At 40.9% G+C, this 26,703-nt stretch overlaps 1 protein-coding gene, 1 long non-coding RNA gene and 1 other non-coding gene across 3 annotated transcripts in view; 1 reads left to right on the top strand and 2 right to left on the bottom strand.

Annotated features, from left to right (window-relative positions):
• Nucleotides 1-15,723, top strand: part of Prss12 (serine protease 12) — a 52,251-nt gene extending 36,528 nt beyond the window's left edge. The window contains exons 7-11 of the mRNA XM_087897607.1: nucleotides 3,099-3,304; nucleotides 6,658-6,733; nucleotides 8,667-8,789; nucleotides 13,698-13,978; nucleotides 15,198-15,723. Of these exons, the coding sequence (XP_087753733.1) occupies nucleotides 3,099-3,304; nucleotides 6,658-6,733; nucleotides 8,667-8,789; nucleotides 13,698-13,978; nucleotides 15,198-15,505 (994 nt within the window). The 3' untranslated portion in view covers nucleotides 15,506-15,723. The remainder of the gene's footprint in view (nucleotides 1-3,098; nucleotides 3,305-6,657; nucleotides 6,734-8,666; nucleotides 8,790-13,697; nucleotides 13,979-15,197) is intronic.
• A 960-nt stretch (nucleotides 15,724-16,683) lies between these two features.
• Nucleotides 16,684-17,577, bottom strand: LOC125414680 (uncharacterized). Its single transcript, XR_007236334.3, has 3 exons — nucleotides 17,355-17,577; nucleotides 17,063-17,108; nucleotides 16,684-16,862 (listed from the first exon to the last, which is right to left on the bottom strand). It is a non-coding gene; the product is annotated as an uncharacterized LOC125414680 (long non-coding RNA).
• On the bottom strand, nucleotides 17,180-17,309 carry LOC125414877 (small nucleolar RNA SNORA24). The gene has a single exon (XR_007236433.1). It is a non-coding gene; the product is annotated as a small nucleolar RNA SNORA24 (small nucleolar RNA).
• Nucleotides 17,578-26,703: the final 9,126 nt, after the last annotated feature.

Raw genomic sequence — 26,703 nt, 5'->3', positions numbered from 1 at the left:
AGGCTCAGTGACAGACCCTGCCTCAAGGCCGTAAGACAGAGAGCAAAAGAGGACTCCTAATGTCCTGCTCTGGTTTTCATGTGTGCTGACATGTGCACCTGCACCCTCACGTATGTTGCCATACACACAGCAGCATAGCTATAGCATAGAGGGCTGTGATATAAGCTAGTATATGTTACCTAGTTCATAGTAGATAGCCAATAATTATCTGTATTTACAAAATATACTGTTAATTATATGAATATCTTAAATATTGATCAGTTGAATTAGTTATTTTTGTATAGAATACAAAATATTTATTCAAAATAGCATCTGTGTTTTATAAAATTTTAATGTTTTTGTTATTGAGATACTCTGGTGTACTGCCTTGTTTCTGACCTACTTGCTGGTCTACTTATGGTCAGTGGGTCTATAATTTTTAATACTTACTTGCTGTCTTCTGAATTTATGTGGGAGGGAAAGGGAGAGCAGTTTACTCTAAAGGCATAGGTGGACTTAGACAGTGCTGGGTTTTATATGGCTTTGCTCTCTCTATTTCTGTCATTCATCTCTCCACTTGTAAACACATGACTACAGTTCATGGATTTCATTTCTTTCTTTCTTTTTTTAAAGATTTATTTATTTATTATGTATACAACATTCTGCCTCTGTGTATGCCTGCAGGCCAGAAGAGGGCACCAGATCTCGTTATAGATGGCTGTGAGCCACCATGTGGTTGCTGGAAATTGAACTCAGGACCTCTGGAAGAGCAGCCAGTGCTCTTAACCTCTGAGCCATCTCTAGAGCCCTGGATTTCATTTCTAACCCAGCTATCAAGAGTCGTTCTGATAACTGAGAGTGGTTGCTCAGTCATCTATGATTTGCCTTGAGACTGTTATTTACATGAGAATAATCTCAAAATCTGATAAATCTAGATAGACTTGCAGGGTTTATGATTTACAGCTGAGAGAACTTGAGATTTTACACAGGAACACGCATACAATTATAGACACACATGTGACTCGAACAGGACATCTTTGATCCCCGTGTCCATTTTGAGTCTGAAAAATCTTTGGCAACACAGTTATTTGCAAAAGATCAATCCAGAAAATGGTGTACACCGTGTAAAGGCCTGCGCCTCTTGTGTGTATATTCTAGAGATCAGTCCTCCTGTCCACAATCTCACGTGTGAAGGATCCTGTGCAAGCAGTGACAATCAGAATAGAATTAGAAAGTATTTTATAGATGGAAAACAGAAATGTGGTCATAGGAACCAGGAAACATGAGCGGAGCTAATATGATACGCTCAGCACGAGCTGAAAAGCCAAAGGCATTCTTCAGCCATGAGTTATACAAAAGGTATAGTTACTTTCCTCCTGGAAACTGTATTTTAAATATCTTAAATTTTCTCCCTCCACTATACATACGTGTGTGCATGTGTAGATGGATACAAATAGAGATGGTCATAGTTTACACAACAGTATGAAACACCTCAGCACTACCCTACCGCCAAGTTTAGGAAACAGAGCGCTGCTGTACCTTTAAGTGCCTAACGGGCCATTTGCACTGTTCCTAACTCCACTACCAAAAATAAAAACTCTCCAAATTTTGTGTAATTCTATTGCATTTTTTACAACTTTGAAGTATGTGTTCTCCTTAGCCTATAGTTTGATCTGTTTTTAAAAATCCAATTTTGAAAGTCAGCTGTAGTACAATCTCTCGGTTGTTATCAGTGCTGTGCATGTATTTGGAGCAGTGTATCTTCATTGCTATAACTGAAAAGCACAGGCCAAGTCAGTTATAAAGAACAAAGTTTGTTCAGCTCACCATTCTGGAAGGTGGGAAGTCTGAGGAGCCTCACATAGTCAGGATCTTCTCGGTGGTGGAGACAATAGCCTCAGTAGTGGTACACCTTACTACATGGGAGAGAGGGCTGGTGCAGGGCACAGAGCCCAGATGCCTTTATAAGGGACTTGTTCAAGAGAGTTTTAGGGAAGATACTGGGAATATAATCATCAGCATGTTGACTCTGCACATACTCTTGTTTGTCCAGGGCTGCAAGGTGCTTACCCATGAGGCTACACTACTTACATACTCAGTAGCAGTGGCTGTCTTTAAATTTGTGAATAGCTAGTATTTATACCTCATCGCTAATCACTAATGAGATCAAACACATTTTCTTTTGCTTACTGGTCATTAATATTTTGTTTTATATAAAACGCAATGTTTTGGCATCTATTTTATTGGGATTACTTCATTTTGTATCTATTTTGCTTTTATAAAAGCAAATCCTTAAGTTTTGTGATTTTTAAAAGTTTTCTGTAATTTTGGGAGCTCTTTGTATAATGTATGTTATTTTCTTTATTATAAAAATATTTACTCCAACAAATGTATTTGTGTTTATTACAAAAACTAGCTTTCTGATTTATCTTTTCATTTTGCTTAGTGTAGTTTTTAAAGTGAAATTCTTGATTTAAGTTGTTAAGTTTATCAGTCTTTTTATCTTATTTATATGTTTAATCATTTTTTCCTAACTTGATTTGTTATAAATAGTTTTCCTGATTCTAAATTGAATGATTTTCCTTTCATAATTATGTTCAATAATTTACTAGAAATTGAGTTAAATATGGAACTTTTACTTGTCTTCATTAACAAGATTTTTTGATTTGGATATCTTCAGAAAGTAACATTAAAACAACAGCAACAACAAAAACTATTCCAAATAATTCTGCCTTCCTTCGTTCCCAGCTTTCTCTGTGTTAAGAGTTGTACCTATTGCTTGAAAAGGAGGTGATAAGTAGATCCTTAGGTCTCTGGTAGTTATTTAATGTAATATTTTTCTTGGCAAGAGTGAAATTTTGGGGGTGACTTTAGTTTTGACATGCATTATGTGTGTGTTTCTAGGTAGAAGTTAAATTAGAGGCAGCTGATTCTGTAAGGTTGTCTATGGAACACATGAATGAAGAATGTTAAATGTTTTCAGTCGTAATAAGTAATTTTTCAATACATGTGTATACTAATTTTAACATTCAGATCTAAGGAAGAGTTAAGTTGAAATGTGTTGAAATCTGTCAGATGCTTGGCTGGCCACTCCCACATCTGAAGAACTCTGTTTCTAGGGGTCCTGCCCGAGCAAGGACCATGGCTTATTTTGGGGAAGGAAAAGGACCCATCCACATGGATAATGTGAAGTGCACAGGAAGTGAGAAGACCCTGGCTGAGTGTGTCAAACAGGATATCGGGAGGCACAACTGCCGCCACAGTGAAGATGCAGGGGTCATCTGTGACTATTCCGAGAAGAAAGCGTCAGGCCGTGGTAGTAAAGGTAAGTCACTTCTGGGCCACTAAGCAAGCTGAGAATTACTAATCCCCATCACTATCGCTGGACTTCGTTAACAAAACCCTAGTGCATAAGGAACGCACACAGCCACTTGTTGTTTGTGTCCATGTTTAGAGCTGCTGGTGGCCGGCATATGTGTCTTCACAAGGCTTACTGCGGGGCAGGACTGGGCTTCCAGAACCTTGCCTGAGATCAACTCCTTGTACATTCCCAGCCATTTCTGCATTGCTTTTTCTTTGAATGTAATACAGTTGTCTAGCTTGTTGCTATTCTTAATGACTCAGGACTGAGATCATTCTTATTATTGCTATTTTAAAAAGCAGAGATAACTTTTAAGAAATTTTTTGTTGTTGTTGATTTTTGTGGGTTTGTTGTTGTTGTTGTTTGTGCTGTTTTGAGGCAGTCTCATTCATGCTTGGACTAATTAGGAACTCTCACTGCAGCCCAGGTAGTTATAAGACCACAGTGATGCTCCTGCCTCAGCCTCCTGAGGGTTGGAATTATAGTCGTGAGCCACCACACCTAATGTCCATTTTAAAAAGATATTTTTTCTTTTGTAGATTTTATTCCCTAAAATTTTAAATAGAAGGAAATTGAGAATACAGAACTATAATGGCTTAGTAAGAATTTCTTCCACACTTAGAATTTTCGAAAGTTCTTTGTGTATTCGCATTGTATGCAATAATAAATACTGCTTTGAAAGAAAAAAATGGGAGAATTAGCTTTTTTTGAGAAATCCATTTCTTTTATAAAGAGAACAATTATTTTTAAATCTGGATAGATGCATATAGTCTTGGTTCATTCACACACCCTCTCTTTAATAATTGTTGAGATAATACAAGAGCAGGATTGGATGGTGCTGACATGGTTCTGTGATTCTCAGGGACTGCTAGCTGTGATAGCAATGCTCAGACGCCTGTTTTCCCTGAACCTTTCTCCCAAAATACATCTTTCCCTAAAAAGTTAACTTGTTAAATTCCTTTTGATAATTAAAATATTTACAAATGAATATAAAATTCTTCATTATATAGAATTAAATATACATAATTGTATAACTATAAATAAATATATTGTATATAGTATGTATATATGCTGTATATATTATGTCAAATTCCTGAAGCACTTGAAAACTGTAAAACTGAATGTGTCAACACATTTTATTTTGATGCCTTTTCATGGTAGGCAGTGCTCTCATTCGTCAACGAAATGTTTCACCTCTAGCTACGTGACAGGGTTTGGCTCATTATCTTCTTGTTTTCTGCTGCAGTGCAGAACTTTGTGACTCTCGGAAGACAGAAAAACACAAGTGACTGGTGACTGGCCGTCTGATAGGGTGTCTTATAAAGGAATCCAATCGTGCTTCTCAATTCTCTACTCCACTGTACAGCTTGATATTGATTTTTGTTTCTTAAAGTCGGGTGCTTTGCACCAGGAGGATGCACACTCTAAGTTTTGCTTACTTATATTAGAGCATTACTTTTCTTGGCATCAGATACCTTGGTCCAATTTTCTCATATTAAACGTTGCAGTGCCATCTGTAAGATCATATCCAAAGTGATGAAGGGTCTGGTTTTGATGGCATGCCCCTAAGGTTATTTGGCAAATTAATCATCCTGATACACATTGATATACCTCTTTATTTGCCAAAAGTTATTGCTGGCTCTCTGGTGGATTCCCTTGCCTAGTTACTTTGGAACCATTAGCACTGACTTGGTCTTTGTGTTCTTGGCACTATTCCCACCATTCTTATACAGACAGAAAAATAACAAATACAAAAACGTGTGTGCACAATACGTTTTAACTCATTTATACGCTTATAAATAAACAGCTATACATTTGTGTGTATATATTTAAACTACTACATAAATTCTTTCTACAATTATTTAAAAATTTAGTCATGATTTATATATTTTCTTTTCTTTTGTATACATTTATCACTTTCTCATATACTTAATTGAACTCTTGTGTATTTATGACAAAATGTTCCCCTGGGAAGGATAACCAGGGTTGTTTTGGAAGCCCATGAAATCCTCCAGAGCCTAATATTTGGAAACGTCATAAAATTTCTGATCAATTTGCATAAGACTGTTGTTAGGTTAAAATATAACTCTTATTTATCTATTTTTGTGTTTTTTTTTCTGAGATAGGGTTTCTCTTTGTAATAGCCCTGGCTGTCTTAGAACTAGCTCTTGTAGACCAGGCTGGCCTCAACTCACAGAGATCTGCCAGCCTCCCAAGTGCTGGGATTAAAGGTGTGTGCCACCACCACCTGGCCTATAACTCTTATTCTTATTTTATATTTATATTTTAAAAAACTGTTTTCTCTCATTTTACCTACCAAATCCAGTTCCCAATCCCTCCCCTCCTCCCACTCCCTCCACCTTTCCTTTCCATTCCTCCCCCATCCCATCCCCTATCCACTCCTCAGAGAGGGTAAGGCGTCTCATGGGGAGTCAACAAAGTCTAGCACATTGCTTTGAGGCAGGACCAAGGCCCTCCCCAACTATATCTAGGCTGATCAAGGTATCTCTCCAGAAAAAATGGGTTCTAAAAAGTCAAAACAAGCATTAGGGATAAATCTTGATCTCACTGCCAAGGTATCCACAGTCTGCCTCAGCCATACAACTGTCACCCTCATTCTGAGGGCCTAGTTTGGTCCTAGGCTGGTTCACTCGCTGTCAGACTAGACTTGGTAGGCTCCCATTAGCTCAGGTAAGCTATTTCAGTGGGTGTCCTCATCATGGTCTTGACCTCTTTGCTTGTATCCTCATTCCTCCCACTCTTCGATTGGACTTTGGAAGCTCAGTCCAGAGCTCCCCTGTAGATCTCTGCATCTGCTTCCATCAGTTGCTGGATGAAAGTTCTATGATGACATTTAAGATAGTCATCAATCTGATCACATGGCAAGGCCAGTTCAGGCACCCTCTCCACTATTGCTTAGGGTCTTAGCTGTGATCATCCTCGTGGATTCCTTAGAATGTCTCTAGTGCCAGGTTTCTTGCTAGCCCCATAATGGCTCCCTCAGTCAAGGTATCTCTTACTTGTTCTTGCTTCTGTTCTCCACCTCAGCCATCCCATTCCCTCAAGTTCTCCTCCCGCCTCTGCTTCTCCCCTCCTCTTCCTCTTCTGCCTTCCCTTCTCCCCCACATTCCATTTTCTCAGGAGATCTTGTCTATTTTCTCTTTCCAGGGGTGATCTATGTATGTTTCTCCTAGGCTTCTCCTTGTTACTTAGCTTCTCTGGGGTCATGGACTATAGGCTCCTTGAGAAAATTTAAATAGAGAGGAGGATGTACTGGGGTCAGGTGGCAGGTATTAGTAACCCCTTTCTTCTTTCAGAGCTCTCATCTGGGTGTGGATTGAGATTATTGCATCGTCGACAGAAACGGATCATTGGTGGGAACAATTCTTTAAGGTAGTAAAAGACTCTTCAAGCAGATTTTGATAATACAGGATTATTAATACATGTGTATTCTACAACTGTTCCAGACCCACGGTTTCCTTTTATTATGCATGGAGCTTGTTTTATCATTTTATTAATTAAGTAAAGAGTTATAAACTACTTATCAATTAAGTAAAAACTACCAGGAAACTGATAGTTTTCCTGCCTTTTAAAAAAGATTTACTTGTTTTTGTGTGTATTGGTGTTTTGCCTGAATGTGCATCTGTGCAAGGGTGCAGATGCCCTGGAACTGGAGTTACAGACAGTTGTGAGCTGCCATGTGGGTGCTAGGAATTGAACCTGGAAGAGTGGCTGGTGCTCTTAACCACTGAGCTATCTCTTCAGCCCAGTTTTCCTGCCCTTTGATGCACATGGTTTTTGTGACTCATGGTATATGTTTCTGACACAAAATGTGGCAGAAACAAAATATGTAACCGGGAAGAGCCATTTAATGGAGGAGAATTGGGTTCTTTTTTTAAAAAATCAGTGTAAATATTTATACCCATTCCTTTAGAAGTTATCATTCCTCATAAATTTCTGCACTGGTCAGTGGCATGGCTTCCTAGGGTCAAGGTGCTTGTAACCAAACCTAGTGACCTGAGTTCAGTCCCCCAGAACTCATGGAAGGAGAGAACTGATTCCCACAAACTGCTCTCTGGCCTAGACACACACACACACACACACACACACACACACACACACACACACACACACACACACACAAGGAAAACTCATGACTGAAAAGCCAAGAAAAATTACAGTGTTGGCTTACTCTAAATCAGAAATATACATTTGATGTATATAAACCTTAAAAGACACTGTGGATTGAAACCTTCATGTTCTTTCCATTCCATGCCTACAAGTTAAAATTTAAGACAAATATAAATAATAGCATTACTTAATGCTCATTTACATTGTAAAGTGTCATATTTATGAGACAAAAATCAACACATCATTGTATAGTATTTGAACATTGAAAAGATCACGAGTTTTCTTATAAAGTGAGATCTTTGAGTTACAATTTTTATCTTATGTTTCATTACATGTGTGTGTGTGCCTGTGTGTGTGTGTGTGTGTGTGTGTGTGTGTGTGTGTGTGAAAGCACAGGTGCCAAGGCATATTTGCTTCCTAGTAGAGTGCAGTATGTGGGGCTGGCTTGTTGGGGTATCTGTCCCGCCCAGTACCCCACAGCAGGCAGGCCCCAAAGAAAATCACGCACAAGACTCCATAAGATTATAAACTGATTGGCCCATTAGGTCAGGCTTCTTGTTAACTCTTATAACTTATATTAACCCATTATTCTCATCTATGTTAGCCATAATGGCTCCATACCTTTCTCAGCTGGGCACATTACATGCTGCCTCTTCGGTGGTCTGCGCAGGAGTGGCAGAGGAACCTCCTTGCTTCCCAGAATTCTCCTGTTCTCATTGCATCACCTCTACTTCCTGTCTGGTTTTCCCACCTATACTGCCTGCCTGGCCAATCAGCGTTTTATTAAAATATGATTGACAGAATACAGACAATTCTCCCGCATCAGTAGAGTGATTTTTAAAATGAAATTTTAATTTTAATTCCCTGGTGGGAAGCCAGTACTTCCTTAGGCTAGGTGGGTTACCTATGCATCTGAAGTAGGGCAAGAAGAGAGATTACACTGGACCAATGGAATTTAAAGAAGACAGCTTGCTTCTAAGAGAGTTGGAGATGAGTGAAATGTATAGAGATGCCTTTCAGCAAATTTTCAGGTTTATGGATATCAATGGTCTATTGAGTGGTGTGGACACTGTTCTCCATGTAGGAAGAACCTAATGGCTTCATTCAGCTGAGTCCTTCCCTCCACCTGCACTGAAGTTTTACCTGATGCTTTCTTTCCTCTTCTCCTCTCTTGAATGTGTGGCTTGACTTCTAGGGGTGCTTGGCCTTGGCAGGCTTCCCTCCGACTGAAGTCGTCCCATGGAGATGGCCGGCTGCTTTGTGGAGCCACCCTTCTGAGTAGCTGCTGGGTCCTGACAGCTGCGCACTGTTTCAAAAGGTGTGTGCCCCTCGTTAGAAGCAATGTGATTTCCTGTAGCTCACTCCATGCTCACTGTATAGACCATGGGGTTCAAACTCACAGATGCCTCCCCGGGGCTGGGATTAAAGTTGTGCACCATCATGCCCCCTCCCCTCATTTTTTTCTACTGTTAAAACAGTGACATTTTGGGATATTGGTATGCTGCTAGCAATTTTAAGTAGAAGTTGAAGTAAATTAATGGTTTATATATATAAATTTATTTGGAGTCGTTTGTGGTATAAATTACTTGCTTTTGCTATTTCTTATTGTAAATTATTGTTACAAAGCACTCTGAAGTGACCTTGTGTCTACAGAGGCACAGAAATACAATTAAGAAAAGTTTCTGTCCATTTTAATTCCTGTTAACTTCCCATATTGATTACAAACACAATTCTGGAAGAATTAATGCATGTGAAACAAGGGTTTTCTTATTGCTGTAAGTCTACTCCAATTTAATTTGCTCAAGAATATTATTTTTCCAGATTTTATCTCTTTGACTTTTTGCCTGGAAATACCACAGCAACTACAAATTAGCAGAGATTACTGCTGTGCAAAAGGTGGACTCTGTAAATACTTATCATTAGAAAGATTAGTCCCAGAGGTAACAAGAGTTGTGTCTAATTATCAGCAAATCAAATGCATTCTCTCATGCTCTTCTATATGATGGAGTTCTGAAGAACATGGTCTTTGTTGGGACACTGAATCATGCCAAAGCTGTTTCCTGCATACGCATTGCCTATCTGTCAGGGACAGTGCAAGATCCCAGGAAGATGACTTCTTCCACGGCAATGACAAGCATTAGTACAGGCGACTGTAGTGAAGGATGTTCTCAGTTTAATCCAGATTCTAGCGGCAGCGATGTGCACAGGCTGATATTAAGACACTGTGGTATTTTTGAGAGATGACTCTACATAGAGAAAAAACATAAATGTTCTCTACATCTGGCCCTAAAACTAACCTAATTCTTCACTTTTCAATTCTAGGAATTTGTTGTTGTTCATCTTAATGATAAAACCAGAGAAACTGGGATTATTAATATTAGATTTCCTGGGTTGCCTGGTCTCAGATCCTCTTTTGCACAAACTCGTTTGGGAGTTTCATCCAATTTTCATTCATGCCAGCCAAAACTTAGAATGTTTTGCTTTAGAAAGATTTTTTTTATACATCTAACAATACAACACAAATTCAGCTAAGCTAGGAAGACTAAAATACATGAAAAAGTTTTCCTTTATGTTTTCTGGAGAAGCCTTGAGCCACACGTCTTTGACATCAAGAAATACACCAGGATACGGTTTCCTCTCTGAAGTTCTTCATAATGCCCACTAGGACGTAGTAGTAGACAAATACTTGGTTGGAAAACTAGTCAAGATTTTTTATCAGATGCCCCTCAAATCTCAAGCAGAATAATCCATTTTAAGAATTGGAGTTTGAGCTGGAAAGATGCCTTAATCTAATATAATAAATGCTTGCCTAATGCGTTAGGGTTTCTATTGCTGTGAAGAGACACCATGATCATGGCAACTCTTAAAAAGAAAACATTTAATTAGGGCTGTCTTACAGTTCTGAGGTTCAGTTCATTATCATCATGGTGGGACATGGCGGAGTGCAGGCAGGCATGGTAATGTAAAAGTAGCTAGAGTCCTATATCTTATGAAGTAACATGAAGTTAACTAACATACTAGGCATAACTTGGGCATATATGAGACCTCACAGCCTGGCTCCACAAGATATGCCTCCTCCAACAAAGCCATAACTCCCAGTAGTGCCGTGCCCTATGAGCTTATGGGGGCTAATTATATTAAGACCACCACACCTCATAATCATGAGGACCTAAGTTCAAATCCCCAGAACCCATAAAGCATGCTTGTATACCAAGGATGGAGAGAGAGCAGGCAGATCCCAGGAGCTAACTAATCAGCTTGCTGTCCTAATTGGCGAAGACCCAGGCCAATAAGAGACCTTGTTAAACAAAAAGTGGGAGGCACCCAAGGAACAAGACTCAAGGCTGTCCTCTGACAGGGACTTCCTAAACATATCAATAGCACAAGGACCAACCCCAGTATCAAAAGAAAGGACTACATAGAAATAAATGAAACCATCAGCAGAACAGACAGCCCGCAGTGTGGCAGAGAATATTTACCAGCTATACTTCAGACAGTGAGCCAAGACCCAGAATGTACAAGGAAATGCAGAAATTCAATACCAAATAGGCAAATGAACTGAACATTTTAAAAAAATATTTATTTATCATGTATACAATATTCTGTCTGCATGTATGCCTGCAGGCCAGAAGAGGGTACCAGACCTCATTACAGATGGTTGTGAGTCTCCATGTGGTTGCTGGGAATTGAACTCAGGACCTTTGGAAGAGCAGGCAATGCTCTTAACTGCTGAGTCATCTCTCCAACCCCCTGAACTGAACATTTTTAAAGGAAAAGAAAGGCTAGACATCAGGGAAATGGCAAGACTATGCTGAGATAACACCTCACTGGAGTCAGAATGGCTATCAACACACCTGACAGCAAATGCAAGAGAGGATGGAGAGAGGAAGAAACACTTAGCCACTGTGGAACTCAACTATAAAATTGAATGGAACTCAAATATCATAAAGATATTTCCAGCCCCCATGTTTATTGTTGCTTCACTCCCTATAGCAAACAAAACAAAACAAAACAGGATATAAAGTTAATTGTTCTTTTAGCTTTAATTGTCATGGATTTTTATCTTTGATGATGGGTAAGTACCTAAAGATACATTTGAGCCGGATGGTGGTGGTGCATGCCTTTAATATCAACACTCAGGAGGCAGAGGCAGGCAGATCTTTATGAGTTTGAGGCCAGTCTGTTCTACAAAATGAGTTCCAGGACAGTCAGGCCTACACAGAGAAACCCTGTCTTGAAAAAAAGAAAAGATATATTTGATAAAGTAAGTCTGATGTAAAGCTCCATAGCTTCAGAATTGTTCAAATTATTCAAATAATTAAGATGAATAGACTTTGGGTCCAGTTAATTTTGGTGCGTATTTTTCTTTCTGTGTGTGTGTGTGTGTGTTTTAAGTTTGGTTTGATTTTTAAGATGGGGTCTATGTAGTCCTGGCTGTCCTAGAACTAGCTATGTAGACCAGCCTGGCCTCAAACTCAGAGATCCAACTGCTTTTGCCTCCGAGTTTTGGGATTAAAGGGATGCGCCACCAACACCTGCCCTGCTGTGTGGTTTTTTATAACAGTTTAGAAAATTCTAAGATAAATTTATTTTTAAATATTAATTTTACATTTTGTAATGAATCTGCAGAAGCATACTTGGCATAAGGGGGAAAAACTCTCTGAACTTTAAAGACATAATGATTTGGGCTAAAAATGGAGAGATGTCAGGAACCTCGTGTTATGCAGTTGATAGCTGCATAATTATACAAGATGGTCAGTGCCTTACTCAGGGCCGACAGAAGGTTCAAACCTCTCCTCCCACAGGAGTAAATGGGGTTCTATTTAAATAAGGCAGTCCGGAGTCAGTTCCAGCCTCCAGATTTCTACCAGCCAACTACTGAGTATAAACACTTTTAAGCCCAAATTCAAGTGGAGGTCTTGGACACTGTGCAACTTTCACATTTTGTGGAGAAAAAAAAAATTAAGAGTTTTCAACACTGAAAAATGAATGTTAACATTTTTCTCCCCAGCAGTTAGATGCCAGCATGAAATATGAATATAGTTGCTAGAAACCAGGGTTTGTCTTCGGCAGGCAAAAAGAAAAGATTCGAAGTTTTGAAAAACTGTGGTTGCGGACTTGAATGTGGTAGTGCACTGTGAAGGGTGAGGCAGGAGGATAGGTGCAAATCTGAGGCTAAACATAGTGAGTTCCCTGTTAGCCTTGTCTATACAGTGAGAGCCTGTCTTAAAATAACAATACAAAATAAAATGTTAATCAACCCTGAAAGGTGTTGAAGATGCTCGAAGATCAGCTAAGCTTTTATTCTTTATGTAAAAATACAAGAACATATCCATCACATTAGTACATAAGCTTGTTTTCATCTTTAGTTAAGTGGCAAAGTTAAACGCACACCAAAGAATTGTTTAAAACAAACTCATGACTTACTACCACTAAATGTCTATTTTTAACATTTAACATTTTTATCTCGGGTCATACACAAATAAAGTTCCAGAAGCCCTGGTTCTTGCTGTCAGTAGAGGTCAGGCAGTGAACAACAGCTGGAATCTTCATTGAGGAGGAAGTAACAAGGTGGGCTGGCTAGTATATTCTGGGCCCAGAAGTCTCATCTCAGGAATAGTTGGTAACTTCACAAGGTGGTTAAATAGTAAACTAGAAAATGTTTAAGACTGATGAAGAGTGCAAGAAAGAAAATACAGTTAAAGTACAATAGATTGAGTATACCCAGAATGGGAGGGTTGCAGTATAAACAGGGTGCCTATGTGAGCTTCATGGAGGTGACATCAAAGTAAAGCAATACAGTGAGCATCTGCTGACAGTTTGGTTGCACCTGACTCTGGATAATGAACTGAGGCTTCTTCCTGAGCTTGCACGAGCTCAGGGACACAGGCAGGTCAGCCATGTTTATGCCTCCACACATGTGAATATTGCAAACCAGGTTCTGTGTTACACTGTGTTCCTCTTGGAGACTTTTCCTTTTGATAAGGGATTGACAACCTGATGCTTTGTCCTTCCTTATTTTTTCCACTCCCTCTCCACATTTGCTACTTCCCAGGAAATAGTCAGAAATAGTTATCTAGACTTGGTGAAGTCAAAGTAGGATGACAGCCATGGGAAGAGGACATGACTTGGAATAAAAGTTATTTGCTCTATTTTAACACCCCTAGCTGTCAACCATCAAGTTCCCTTATCTGAAAAAGCCTCACATCCTGCTCTTTCCTTTCAGGTATGGGAACCACACGAGAAGCTATGCAGTTCGAGTTGGGGATTACCATACTTTGGTACCCGAGGAGTTTGAAGAGGAAATAGGGGTTCAGCAGATTGTGATTCACAGGAACTACCGGCCAGACAGCAGTGACTATGACATCGCCCTGGTTAGACTACAGGGAGTAGGGGAACAATGTGCCAGACTAAGCAGCCACGTTCTGCCAGCCTGTTTGCCTCTGTGGAGAGAGAGGCCACAGAAAACAGCCTCTAACTGTCACATAACAGGATGGGGAGACACAGGTAATATAAAAAGAGGCACACTAGGAAAACTGGGCAGCTTCCTGTCTGGTGGATATATGGTAGGGTGTGCAGTGGCAGAACCTTAGAGGGACTCAGTCTGCCAGGTGTGAAATGTACACACGCAGCCTAGGTTCACATCCTGAGTGTGTTGGTGCAAATGCTGATAGAACTCACCTGCCAATAGGGTAGAAAGTGTTCTACCACTTTTCACCACCCAGACCAGAGAGGACAGCAGAGGGGTTTAAAGGCCAAATCCAAGAATTCAATCTAGAATACTATGTAGTTTCCAAAGCTTTCCAGATTTTAACAGTTGACCCAGTAAAGGGCTTTGAGTTTTTTGTTGTTCTTTTTGTCAGGAACCTTCATCAAGCTGATTTTAAAGGAGATTTCCTAATAAAATTTGGCCAGAAAACAGCAAAGCTTCTTAGACTAAAGTTGAAGAGAAACATTTAAAACTTCTCTCACCCTCTCCTTCCTACTCCAGCCCCTAAGCAGCCATGGGTTCTGAGGTGAATGTAGCTGCTTCATTATCTGGCTGAGGCAGTGGTGACAAACTAGTGCCCATCAATGAGAATGTACTCCAGGACAGGCCTTAAGATAGACCAAAGCCTCACTAGCAATAGGTGCTCAACTGAAAAAAATGTAGTATCAAGTAAGAAATCTTAGGCTAGTGGCTATTTAAAAAAATCATTGATAATCATTCTTGAAAAAAGTGTCAAGCAAGCCTATTTTTTTTAGGTGTTGAAAACGTGCTTTATCAATTCTCACTATGGAGCCAGTCAGACTTGCCTGCTACTCCCTAGCAGCAAAGCACTCCTAGGCTACTGTTTTTACAACCCTTTGCTTTCCTTTGGATACATCGAATGACCAGGACAGTCCATTTTCTAGGATGGCTGTCTAGTTGGCTCCATTTAGTAGACTAAGAGAATGTGGAGGACATTCCAGTTGTACATTTACGCCTTTCCAAATAACAGCCCATCAGAAAGTAGACTATTATATCAGGTGGTAAGAATTATGCCTGTTTACAGGGGAAACTGCACTTCTTTCTGAACCCCTTTATACAATACCACATCCCTGTTAAACAGTTCCCACCTTATTTAGGAGTAGCCCCCATTCTGAAATCCCATCAATGATGCAGTATTTTAAGATCACTAATGTTCACATGTGTTAAATGTGACCATTAGCTGCAATCTAACTCATCTTTCCTTGGTCTGAGCAGGACGTGCTTACTCAAGAACCCTACAACAAGCAGCTGTACCTTTACTACCCAAGAGGTTTTGTCAAGAGCGTTACAAGGGTCTGTTTACTCAAAGAATGCTTTGTGCTGGAAACCTCCAGGAAAACAATCGTGTGGACAGCTGCCAGGGAGACAGCGGAGGACCACTCATGTGTGAAAGACCTGATGAGACCTGGGTTGTATATGGGGTGACTTCCTGGGGGTATGGCTGTGGAGTCAAGGATACTCCAGGTGTTTACACCAGAGTCCCTGCATTTGTACCTTGGATAAAAAGCATCACCGGACTGTAAATTTTATGGAAGGCTTCAGTAAAGAAACTGATGGGAAATATTTAGTCTCCATATTTGGCACCAAACCAGAGAAGACAACTTCTGGAGCCCGAGATCCCTCCTCCAGCAGTCTTGGGGTACAAGCACTTAATTCAGTGTAATACTGAGCTTTACTTTACCACCCTTGCCTATTGTAACTTTTTTAAGTTTATAAACATGGATTAAGTAACTGCGTACAATCAGGTGCCCAAATTCGACCATCTTACCTACACTAAGACTGGCACATCAAGTTTGACTTTTCATAGCTGATCTCCTTAGCACGCTGCAATCAGAGATCAGAAAGGGACGAACTTAAGTTGGAATAGATCTTTTACTGATTTACTCCTAGCATTCTATAAGCTACTACCAAAATCTTTTCCCCAGAACACTGGAGGCAGCTAAAGAACGAGTGCACGCTACACTGCCTTTTGGACATGGTACAAGAGTGCCACCTACTGGGCACTTGCCAATAAGCCTACAGGTTTCTCAGAACCAACCTGACACAATCAGACTTTATACTAGGGTAAAAAAATATGCATACAACATAAAACGGACGACAAGATGTAGCCATACACCTTACTGATAAATAGGGAAGCCAGTGGCCCCTTTCAAATGGGAATCTGTATTTCAAGTTAGAGTTCCTATGTTGGTATGTTTCCCAAGTTCCCCTATGTAAGATTACAAGACTATTGCCAGAGCCTTCTCAAATGCCAGATTCTTAAGGTTGCCATCCACTTTGATATGACTATAAAGAACTAGGTACCAGTAGGCAAAAGCATGTCCTGCTAAAAGGTGCCGTATTATTATTCTTTACTTTGGGGACATCAAGATCAAATGCACTGTTTTCCTAAAACCCCATGCTCACATGGTACAAGCTGACAGAAAGGCTTGGGGAGCAGCGTGCAACGCACACACTCATTTCTCTATAAAGGCAACTATCCATTGGCTGCCTGTGTAACTAAATTACCCTGAAAATGCTAAGGCCAGCAAATGACAAACATAACAGGCGTTAACTTGTAGTTTGCACAAGCCCAAAGCTTGAACAAAACCGACACACAAGTCTTCAGTGAACCTTTGCATAATATACAGTAATGAGACTCTCCCCTCAGGTATTTTGGTTACCTTACTCATGCAGTCCCAGAAATAAATAGAACACGATCTCATTAATCACCAACCAAGCTTTATTTGGTTTATGAAAAACTTCATATGAAATAAAGGCCACACACTGAAAACAGTACTATATTAACATTCACAATGCCCATTACCAAGATTTAAATGTGAAGATCACCTGTAAGGGTCCCGGAAGATCTCAGCCACTACTACTTTCCATTAACAATACCTGCAAGAAAAGAAAGCCAATATTACAGACTATCTGTATTCCCCTCCGTCCCGAGACCCTACAGTTCACCAACTTTCTATAGAACTGGCTATCATCTAAGTTACAGAATGTCAGCGCACGTATAGACCTCGCCTAACAATAACCCATGAAGGCCTTCTCACTACTCGGAATCCCGAAAACATTCAAAACATGAAACTTACCTGAACGTGTCTTCCATCACCAAACAGCAAAGAGTTCAGGTGTTACCTAGAAACATTTCAATAGTTTAGAGAAGTATGTCCACTTTCCGGGCACCTCGCAGATTCATTAGCAACTTCGAATGTTACTTGCTCAAGTCAGAATCTGATCCCAATTAAATGGTGACAGCTTTGCCAATAACAAGTACATGCTCTACCATGCCTAGGAAGGGAGACTGCCACAGCTGGCAGGTCCCAAAGACACATGGAGTTTCACAAGCCAGAAACTGGGTTCACTCCCGAAGGTGTAACTCACCATCCGTGATAGTGGAGGTCCTCGGGTGGCGCCGCTTCACACGGCTGTGCCCCGCGTGCTAGCCCTCAGCAGGGTCCGGTGCTGCTGACGGCCGGCGGTCTGCACCGCAACGGCCTCGTTCCGCCCGCATCTTGGCCGCTCACAAATGAGGGCCAAACGGTCACATCGGAACAGAAGCAAGATATACACCAAGCCAAAGTACGCCGAAAGAGGCTTCAACACGCGGCGTGCGCGCTTTTATAATCCCGTTGACGTTTTCCCGAGAGCCTGCGCGACAAGGGCGTGGCCTACGTGACCTTTCCGAACCTCTCCCGCGCCACTCATTTTGATTGGCTTAGGCGAGATGGGTTCAGACCATGCGTCCACACGCATTGGGGGCGGTAATGAAGTGGGGCGGAAGGAGGAGGAGAACAAATCCCAAACCAAAATTCTCGCGTTGTCTGAAGTCTCCTTGCTGATGCGACCGCAAGGCAGACATTTCTTCGTCCCGGGGCGTTCTTTTCTGAGTACGTGGACACTAAATCCACCTTTTTGGCGCTGCGGCCTCCCGAGACGTCACTTCCGGTGGCGCCGCCTCTGTCCGCCCCCGGGAGCTGTCCGCGGCGCCTTTGCCCTCCCCGGGATCCTTTTTTCCGCACGCTCTGGCGCCTCTGGGCGCCTTTTCGGTCTGATCTCTTACGGATTTTCGTGCGATGCAGCGCAGCGAGGGTTTCGCGATCCCAGAGGCCCGGAAGAAATGGCTAGCGCGAGCCGCGGTGACGCGCAGACCTCCTCCAATCGTTTTCATGGGGAATGCACCTCCTGGGTGCAGTCAGTCCAGTCGCTTTGGCCATGGCTAGGAAGAGATCACCCTTAGCAAATGCCCATTAAGGCACCCCAGCCTTGTCACCCGCTTCGAGACAGAATAGAGGGTCCCTGGGGAACCTGTAGTGATGAACCGTTGGAGGTGGCAGTTACTGTAATGGGGAATGTCACAAAGCTGTAAGGGAGATACGCAAAAGCTTCAGAAGCTACTTGCTTGGAGGGGTGGAGATTTTTAGAGCAGAATCTGTGCTGGTGTTCGAGTGAACAAACTTAGAGGAGACACGTTTGCACTGGTAGGATCTAAAGATGTTTATGAAGCTCTCCGCGTTCATCGAGTCTCTCATTTTACTTCACACATCGCTAATGATCCGAAAGAACTAAATAACAAGGCTTAAATACGTAACAACGGTTGAGAACTTTGCCCGGACACTTCATTTGACTGCCGTGTAGATGAATAGGGAGTCTCCTAAAGAACAGGGGGCTGGACGTTTCTGAGTATTCTTTCTCCGGCCTGTAGATGGTAGTCTGCGTCTTCCCGTGGTTTTTTCCTTGTGCCTGTCTGCACCTGCCAGGTTTGATAAAGTCCTTTAAAAACCTCATTATTAAAACAGCAATCTCCAGAGTCTAGGGATTAAGTCTTCAGTATAAGTTTTCGGAGCAGTTTGTTATAGAACCATATATTTATGCTAAGACGTGTCTTACTGAAGATTTTGATGAAATGAACATTTCCGTTTTGTTCAAAAGCCAACATGGGATAAATGAGAGTTTATGTACTCGAATGTTCCTGCCTTTTAATATATTTTTTTTTTGTCTGAAACTGGGCTTTTAAAACCGGCCTTTTGTCCCTCTCGCTTTGTTCTTGCTCTTTTCTCGCTTTGTTACCCTCACCTCACACACATCTCTTCTTGTTGAAATTCTTTCACGATTTCAGTGTTTTGGTCAAGTATTTTTAGGAAAATATTCATCCCTAAAACTGAATTTGATTTTTTGACATGTAATATTTGCATCTTCTCTTGGCGTCTTTATTATAAACTCCTGTGAAGACCTTAATTGAAAGCCCTGGCTGAAAGTCTTAAGTGAGCACTTGGGACTATGACCAAATGCCTTGATGTGTACCGTATCTTTTTATGATACTGAAAAAGATGTGCTACTAGAGTTTGGAATGGCACTTCATTTGTGAGTGCTTACCGAGCAGCACAAAGCCCTGGAATTAGTCCCCGGCAAGGCATATGTTGGGCATAATGGCACATATCTGTAACTCTAGCACTAGGGGCTTTCAGAAGGTCAGGGTCTTCCTTGGCTACCTAGTAACTTTATGGACAGTCTAAAGTACATGAGATCCTAGCTCAAAAACACTTATTACTATTATTTAGTTTAAAACATTATTTTTGGAGGAATGGGTTGGAAATGTAGTTTAGAGGCAGAGTATTTGTCCAGTATGCACAAGGCCCTGTGTGTGATCTCCAGCATTACAGGGGAAAATTGAAAACAAAAACAACCAAACAATAACGAAAGCCATTTTTCTCCATGTGGACTTTAATCCCTCTCTGTAACTGTAGCACCAATTTCATCATGGGTTTTATGACTTGATTTCAAGGTGTAGTGAAGGAAAGGAGGGTGCCCTAGTTTGGTTTCTGTTGCTGTGATAAAACACTAGGGCCAAATGCAGCTTGGAGAGGAAAGGGTTTATTTGGCTTCCAGGTTACAGTCTATCATCAAGGCCGAGGCAGGAACTCCAACCATGGAGGAATGCTGCTTACTGGCTTCCTCTTGGTTTACTCAGCTTGATTTTTTATACAACTGAGGACTAACCTGCCCAGGTGTGGCATTGCCCACACTGGATTGAACCCTCCACATCAACCATTAATCAAGAGAATACCTCACAGTCAAGTTCACAGGCCAATACCTTGGAGGCATCTTCTCAAACCAGGTTCCTTCTTTTCAGATGCCCTAGCTTATGTTGAGGTGACAAAAATAAACAGCACAGAGAAGGTATACATTAATGGTGCTGGAAAGTAATAGGCATTGCCCACTCTGGGTAATGAAAATCATGATGATCATGTGCACTCTGATATAGTAGGGTGAAAAAAAAGACACCCATCTCTCTCTGGTCTTGTTCCTCAAAGTCCACGTGGTATTCTGACCTAACCAAAAACAAACAAACAAACAACAAAAAACTATCAAAACTGCTTCTCTAATTCTTTTAGATAATTAGATAAAATTGACACTTGGTACCATCTGTTTTGCAAATTTTCTGTAAGTCTAAAGCTTCAGAAATGAAGTTAAACACACAAGGAGTCATACTCTTATAATCGACCATATTGCTTCTAAGACAAGTGCTACTTTAGTGATGGCTCATCTCTACTATGAATTTGAGACAGATAACTCTTCTAATCAGTGGAGATTTGAGTTTAAATTCAGTGAATTCCATCACTATCATGCCAAGAGACTGAGCCTTAGAACACACTTGAGAGAATGTGGAAGTAGAAGAATTGGAAATTGCTTGTAATGAAAATTTATTTCAGTGACCAAGGGTAAAATGAAGGGGGCACCTTTCCCGTCTGCACTTGAATGGACTGAATGGTTCACTGTAGAATATTCACTCTTCTGCTCCTTCCATCATGTATGCCTCTTTCCCACTTTGATTTTAGTGGGGGAAACTAGTAATAACCAGAAAACCACAATTAGTATTCAGTTATCCACCTCTTAAAGAAGGCTGAATTCCACGGGGGAAACCAGTCAGAAAATAGCCTGAAGCTCACTTTTTCATCTTTACCTAATTTCAGTTTTTACTTAATTTTGTTTTACTTATTTCAATAGTGTTCATATATATAACTATATATATATATATTCACGTCAAAAAGCCTTGTTTGTTAAATATTTACTAGACTCCAGCAAATATTTGTTCTGCAGACAAACTCTTGCCTGGATAGACATTGCTTGAACACTAATGCAAAGGCTAAAATGTGCCTGGGAAAATGCGCAGGGTGACCACCGATCAAGGAAATTCAATTTAAAACCAGTTAGGATAACTGTCATAAAATGAGAATGCAATGGCCAATTCTGGACAACTACAGAGGAACAAAACCTTAGGTACCTGTGGGACGTTTCACACACACAGTTTGGTGCAACTGCTATGGAAAACACCAGACTGTTTCCCTAACAAGAAAGGAGTTGAAATGTTAAGAAGTTCTGGGGAAGAGGTCTGGGCTGAAAAACCAATCAGGTAATATACAAGGAAAGTGAGAGGAGAGACTCACATTAATCTACACACACACACACACACACACACACACACACACAATACAGGAACTTAAAGTGGAGGTGGAGACTAGACTCGGGTCGGGAGAAGAGCCAGTGAAAAAAAGCAAAGTTTTCAAGGACAGCAATCCACTGTTAGTGATACAAGCCAAATGACGGCTGGAAAGTGAACCTCGGAGTTGGCAACACACAGGCCGTTTGGGGCCTTTTAAATGACTGTTGCAGGGAGCACGGAGGGAGGATAAATTCTGAGAAGTTAAGCAGGTGAGACCGGGAGCACTGAGCACAAGAGGGATGAGAGCTGTCTAAGCAGGAACACGGCGGAGATGGAACACTAATGCAGAAAGGCAGCAGTTCTCAACCTGTGGGTCACAACATATCAGATATCTCACTAGTCATGATTCCTAACAGTAGCAAGATTACAGTAACGAAGCCACAAATAATTTTATGGCTGGGGGGTCGCCACATCAGGCAGGTTGAGAACCACTGGCCTGAGGGAACAGCTACAAATTCCACAGGAACACAGGCGGGAATGGATGGGGGTTGGCCGTTGGAAGTAATGATGCAAACTTTTGAACGTACTCTTCTATCAGTTTGAAGATTTTTTTTTTCAGGGCAATACAAAGGAATGCCATCAGCTTCAGGTTAGGATAAGGGAGACCTGGAAATTTTAGCAGACAGGACAGAACATAATTAGAAGATAATGTCAATGGACTTAGAAATGTAGCAGGATTTTTGGATTCAGTGGGAGTTTACTGGAATTCTGGGAATGAATTTAAATTCAGATCTAACGTGATTGTGGATTTTCTCCACAACACGTTCAGCTGCATAGGTTCAAGAGTGTAGCTGACGTAAGGGTGGGGTAAGGTGAAGTAACGGTGGGGTAAGGTGGAGTAAGGGTGGGGTAAGGTGGAGTAAGGGTGGGGTAAGGGTGGAGTAAGGTGGAAGAGGGAATTCCTGTAAGGGAAGAGCTCCATCGATTTCTTAAGGAATTTAAAGGACGAATGAGGCAGAAGCATCAATGGAACTGGAGGTGACAATGCGTCAGAAAAATTTGGAACTTGGAGTTCCTGAGTAAGCATTTGGTGTCAGGAAACATCCCCCACTAAGACATCAATAAGCAGTTTACTGTATCTTCTGGTGTCTCCAGAATAACTGGAATTGCTCAGGTGTGGGGGTAACTTGTTCATATTCTAACAAATAAAGCCGGCCTGAAGATCAAAGGGCAGGCTAGCCACTGGTTAACCATAGAGGTCTGGAGGGCTGGACAGACAGGAAGTGATATGGCTGGGCAGAGAGAGGGATGTAAGGCGGGAGTAGACAGGAGCTCAGTCCTCTTTTTGGCTGAGGAGTTAGCAAGGTAAGAGGTGGCTGTGGCTTGCTCCTTTGCCTCTCTGATCTTTCAGCATTTACCCGATAGCTGACTCCAGGTTTTTCTCATTAAGAACAATGAGAACTCATGCAATACTCAGGTGTTCTCGTAAGAAATTAGCTGCCACTTTAAGAATGATCTTGCTTGGAGAATTTTGTATACATATCAGCAAGATAGGATGCTACACACATGTGCAATTAAATGCTTAACGGTTCAAAAGCTTGTTTTTTTCTCTGTCATTTCCAGGTGACTTACGAGGTTCTCTCTTTTACTCTTTTTTCTTTTTTCGCTACATTCATGTATGCGAAAAGTATTATTTATACAGCCTTTGATATAGCATATTAAATGAAAGATTTTTTTGAAATGTGTGTTGTCTGACATTTGTAAACTACTTAATGCTTTTCACATCAGGTATATTAAAATCATTTGGAAATTTAACGGTCACTTATCAAATTCTGCTGCTTTTCTTTGATTGTCACAATATTCGTCATAGATGCTTCATGGGGTGAGACATTTGCTCCACTAGCCCATCCCCAAGTCTCTTCCACTGTCCTTAACGATTGTACCTGTGCAGAGCAGCGAGATGAACTGATGTTTACTTAAAACAGGATGAAATGAAACCTCAATTTTATATAGCCACTAGGTGGCGCTATTATCCTATTATTTAGCCATGTGTTTAAAGCCCTAGAAAATTTGAATTAAACACAATCATTTATTATTGTGCATGGGTTTGTTGATGTAATTTATTGTGAATAATTATGTGAAAGTGCCAGCATTCCTAATGGCTCTGCCAGCCTGCCCATGGACTCTGTTTTATATAATAATGAGTGAGCTTTGAAATGGTGATCTTTGAAAATTTTGATTTTATTAGAAAGCAACAATTTCAGAACATATTCCACAAATAAAACTAAAATACGGCATTCTTTTCTTTTGTAAGATTTTATTTTATATTCAATTATGTGTACGTGTGCCTTTGCAGGTGGGTCTGTGTATATGAGTGCAGAGGCCAGAAGGGAGCTCAGAGTCTCTGGAACTAGAGTTACAGGCAGCTGTGAACTGCCTGCACAGGATGTTGGGAACCAAACTGAGGTCCTCTGCAAGAGCAGCAAGTGCTCTTAAATACTTTGTATTAGAATGGCGTACAGGTTGTGGACTAGCTAGTCCAGCAATGGCTATCTACCAATGGAAGGCCCACGAGTTCTGTAATTGTTCAGTCCACAAGGTTGGATGTCTCAGCTGGTCTTCAGTGTATGCTAGAATTCCAAAGAGGTAGGCTCTGATACTAGCGAAGTGAGGAAAGACTTGCTAGCAAGAGGGAAAGCAAGCAGGCAAAGAGAGAGCAAGCATCCCTTTTCTATGTCCTTTATATAGACTGCCAGCAGGAAGGGTGGCCCAGATTAAAGCTGGATCTTCACACTTCAAAAGCTGTGGATTAAAGATGGATCTTCTCACCTCAAAGATCTGGATTAGAAGTATGTCTTCCTACTTCAAATGATTTAATAAAGAAAAAAAATCTCTCACAGGTGTGCCCAATCAGGATTTTAGTTAATTCCAGATGTAGTCACATTGACAGTCAAGACTTTCTATCCATCATACACATGAAGCTGGCAAGTACCGGTTTTAATTTATCTGATACTGTCTGAAGTGTTTGATGCATTGTTAATGTGGAGCGCATCTGAAAGGAGGACCACTGAAGTGATGTTTCTGCCTCGTCCACTAGAGGGCGACGAGGCGTCCTATTCTACCATACCAGTGCTGTTTGTATGGGGCAAGCTCAATTCAATGTTTTTTGTTTAAATGAGAAAGCCAGGATGATGGAAGTGAGAAAGATCTGCATATAACCGGCAAAGGAAAGTAGGACATTGTATTCTGGCATAATTGACAGTTCTTGACTCCGGCCAAATCTTGCCTGTACCTCTGCCAAAATGTTACCCTCCCATCAAGGGAATGCAGTTTTTTGTTTTTCCAGATTTTATATTGGAAGTAATTTTACATAAAATGCCAACCTTGGCTCCAATTCCTGTTACCCAATGTTTATAGTTAGAACAGATGATCACTGTTTTGAATTAAAAAGTTAGACTTCATTTTCTATTTGGTCAGAAACCAAGGATTATACTGATTACTTTGTCTTATTTCTTAAATTGAACCTAGAAAATCTCTTGTTTTCCTTCCTCCCTCTCTCCCTTCCTCCCTTCATTTCTTTCTTTTTCTTTTCCTCCTGTGCCCCAGGGTAGCTTGCCAAGTAACTGAGGCTGATCTTGAATTTTGAACGTCTGTCTCTTCTTCTCTTTCTTCCAGTACTGTTTATTGACATAAATAATAATTATTTATTGACATAAATAATAATTCTGGGGATCAGACTCTATGCTAGACAATAATAACTTTATGCTAGACATAACAATTCTGGGGATCAGTTTCAAACTTCATGCTAGATATAGAAATTCTGGAGATCAAACTTCATGCTAGACAAGCCCTCTACCAACTGAACAGCATCTCTGCCCTAGGAAATCTTAATTTGCCCTTGCACTAAAGCAAAAGAAAGACTGGGTGGTGTGTGAGAAGACTTCAATTATATGAGGTTTAGCAGATTGTTTTTAAATCTCCAAAAAATTGCTAGAAAACCAAGTAGATTTAAAACCAATATTGGAAATAACCAATATATTTCTGTATTTCTCTACTTTAAAGCCTTTTATATGATTGCTAATTTATGTAAATAAGTAGTAAACAATAGAATTCAGGAAAGCCCTGGAATTCAGGACTTAAATTTGATAAAAAATGAGTAAGAATAAAAAAAATTATAATTCTTCTAGGTATTAAACAAAATAGAGCTATGTAAGAAAACAGAAACGCCAGGGGGAAAGGACCTGCTCATGGTGGTAACTTATCGTGCCTCATGGATGTAGTAGTGACTCTGGCCAAGTACACTTGTGTTCATGAACTCCTCTGCTCCTTACAGGAATCGTACGAGGGCTTAAGAAATGGCTCAGCAGTTAAGAGAGTTCCTCCTGCTCAGTCATGAGGACCAGAGTTAAATCCTCATCTAACAAGCCAGGCATCCTGCAAATGCCTGTAATTGTCTCTGAGAGATTCAATGCCCTCTACAGGGCTTGTTGAATACACGGGTGAGCATAACCACATACAAACATATGAATACGATAGCTCTTAAAAAAGCATTATGTGAGAGATGCAAAGTCATTCTCTTCATTTGCAGAGAACTAGATTAAGGCACTGATCAAAAGTGAGGCTGGAATGTATTTGCCTGGCTCCCAGTCCACATGTCTCACTGACACTGTGTGAGAAGGCCGAAGGATGCTCACTGTGAGTGTGATCATTAGAGCTCACAAGCTGACCTTTGTTACTTTGAACCTTGGAAGGTTATCTTTCATCTTCAAGCCCTCTTTTCCTTTGTCGAAGGAAACAGGCAGACTTTTGTGATTTCTAAGAAATGTGTGGTAAGCAGTATTGCTGGAAAGGCAGGCATTATGGATTATTTAAAGGGTGTGGAGCTTAACACAGCAGCTGGCAAGAACCCCCAGCCTGATTCCTCATCACCACCTTAATGGTTTTGTTAAGTTAAGCAGTTCACAAATAGGGGCAGATGTCAGAAGGTCCTTCTGCATCCTCAAAGCAGCTTGACATCTGTACATAAAATTAAGAGCACAAGATCTGCCTCGAACAAAGCCTCCGGTCAAGGCTTTGCTGTAAATCCTGAAGCACCCCTTTATGCTGCGGCCATGTGCCATCCCCAGGAACCCTCACCCTAGCATCTAGAGCTGGAAATAGCCCTTTTCCAGTCATTCCCTAGGTACTGCTTGCCGTCCTGGAATTGGAAGCCTAGGTAAACAATTTGTTCTTTGTAGACTTGTAATTTAGAACAGGCCACCATGACAGTGTTGACCGTCAACCTCATGG

The sequence above is a fragment of the Myodes glareolus genome, chromosome 17 (assembly GCF_982192425.1).
Source record: "Myodes glareolus chromosome 17, mMyoGla1.1, whole genome shotgun sequence".
Taxonomy (NCBI): Eukaryota; Metazoa; Chordata; class Mammalia; order Rodentia; family Cricetidae; genus Myodes; species Myodes glareolus.
Note: the sequence above shows the minus strand (reverse complement) of the source record. Positions and strands in the feature narration are given on the sequence as shown.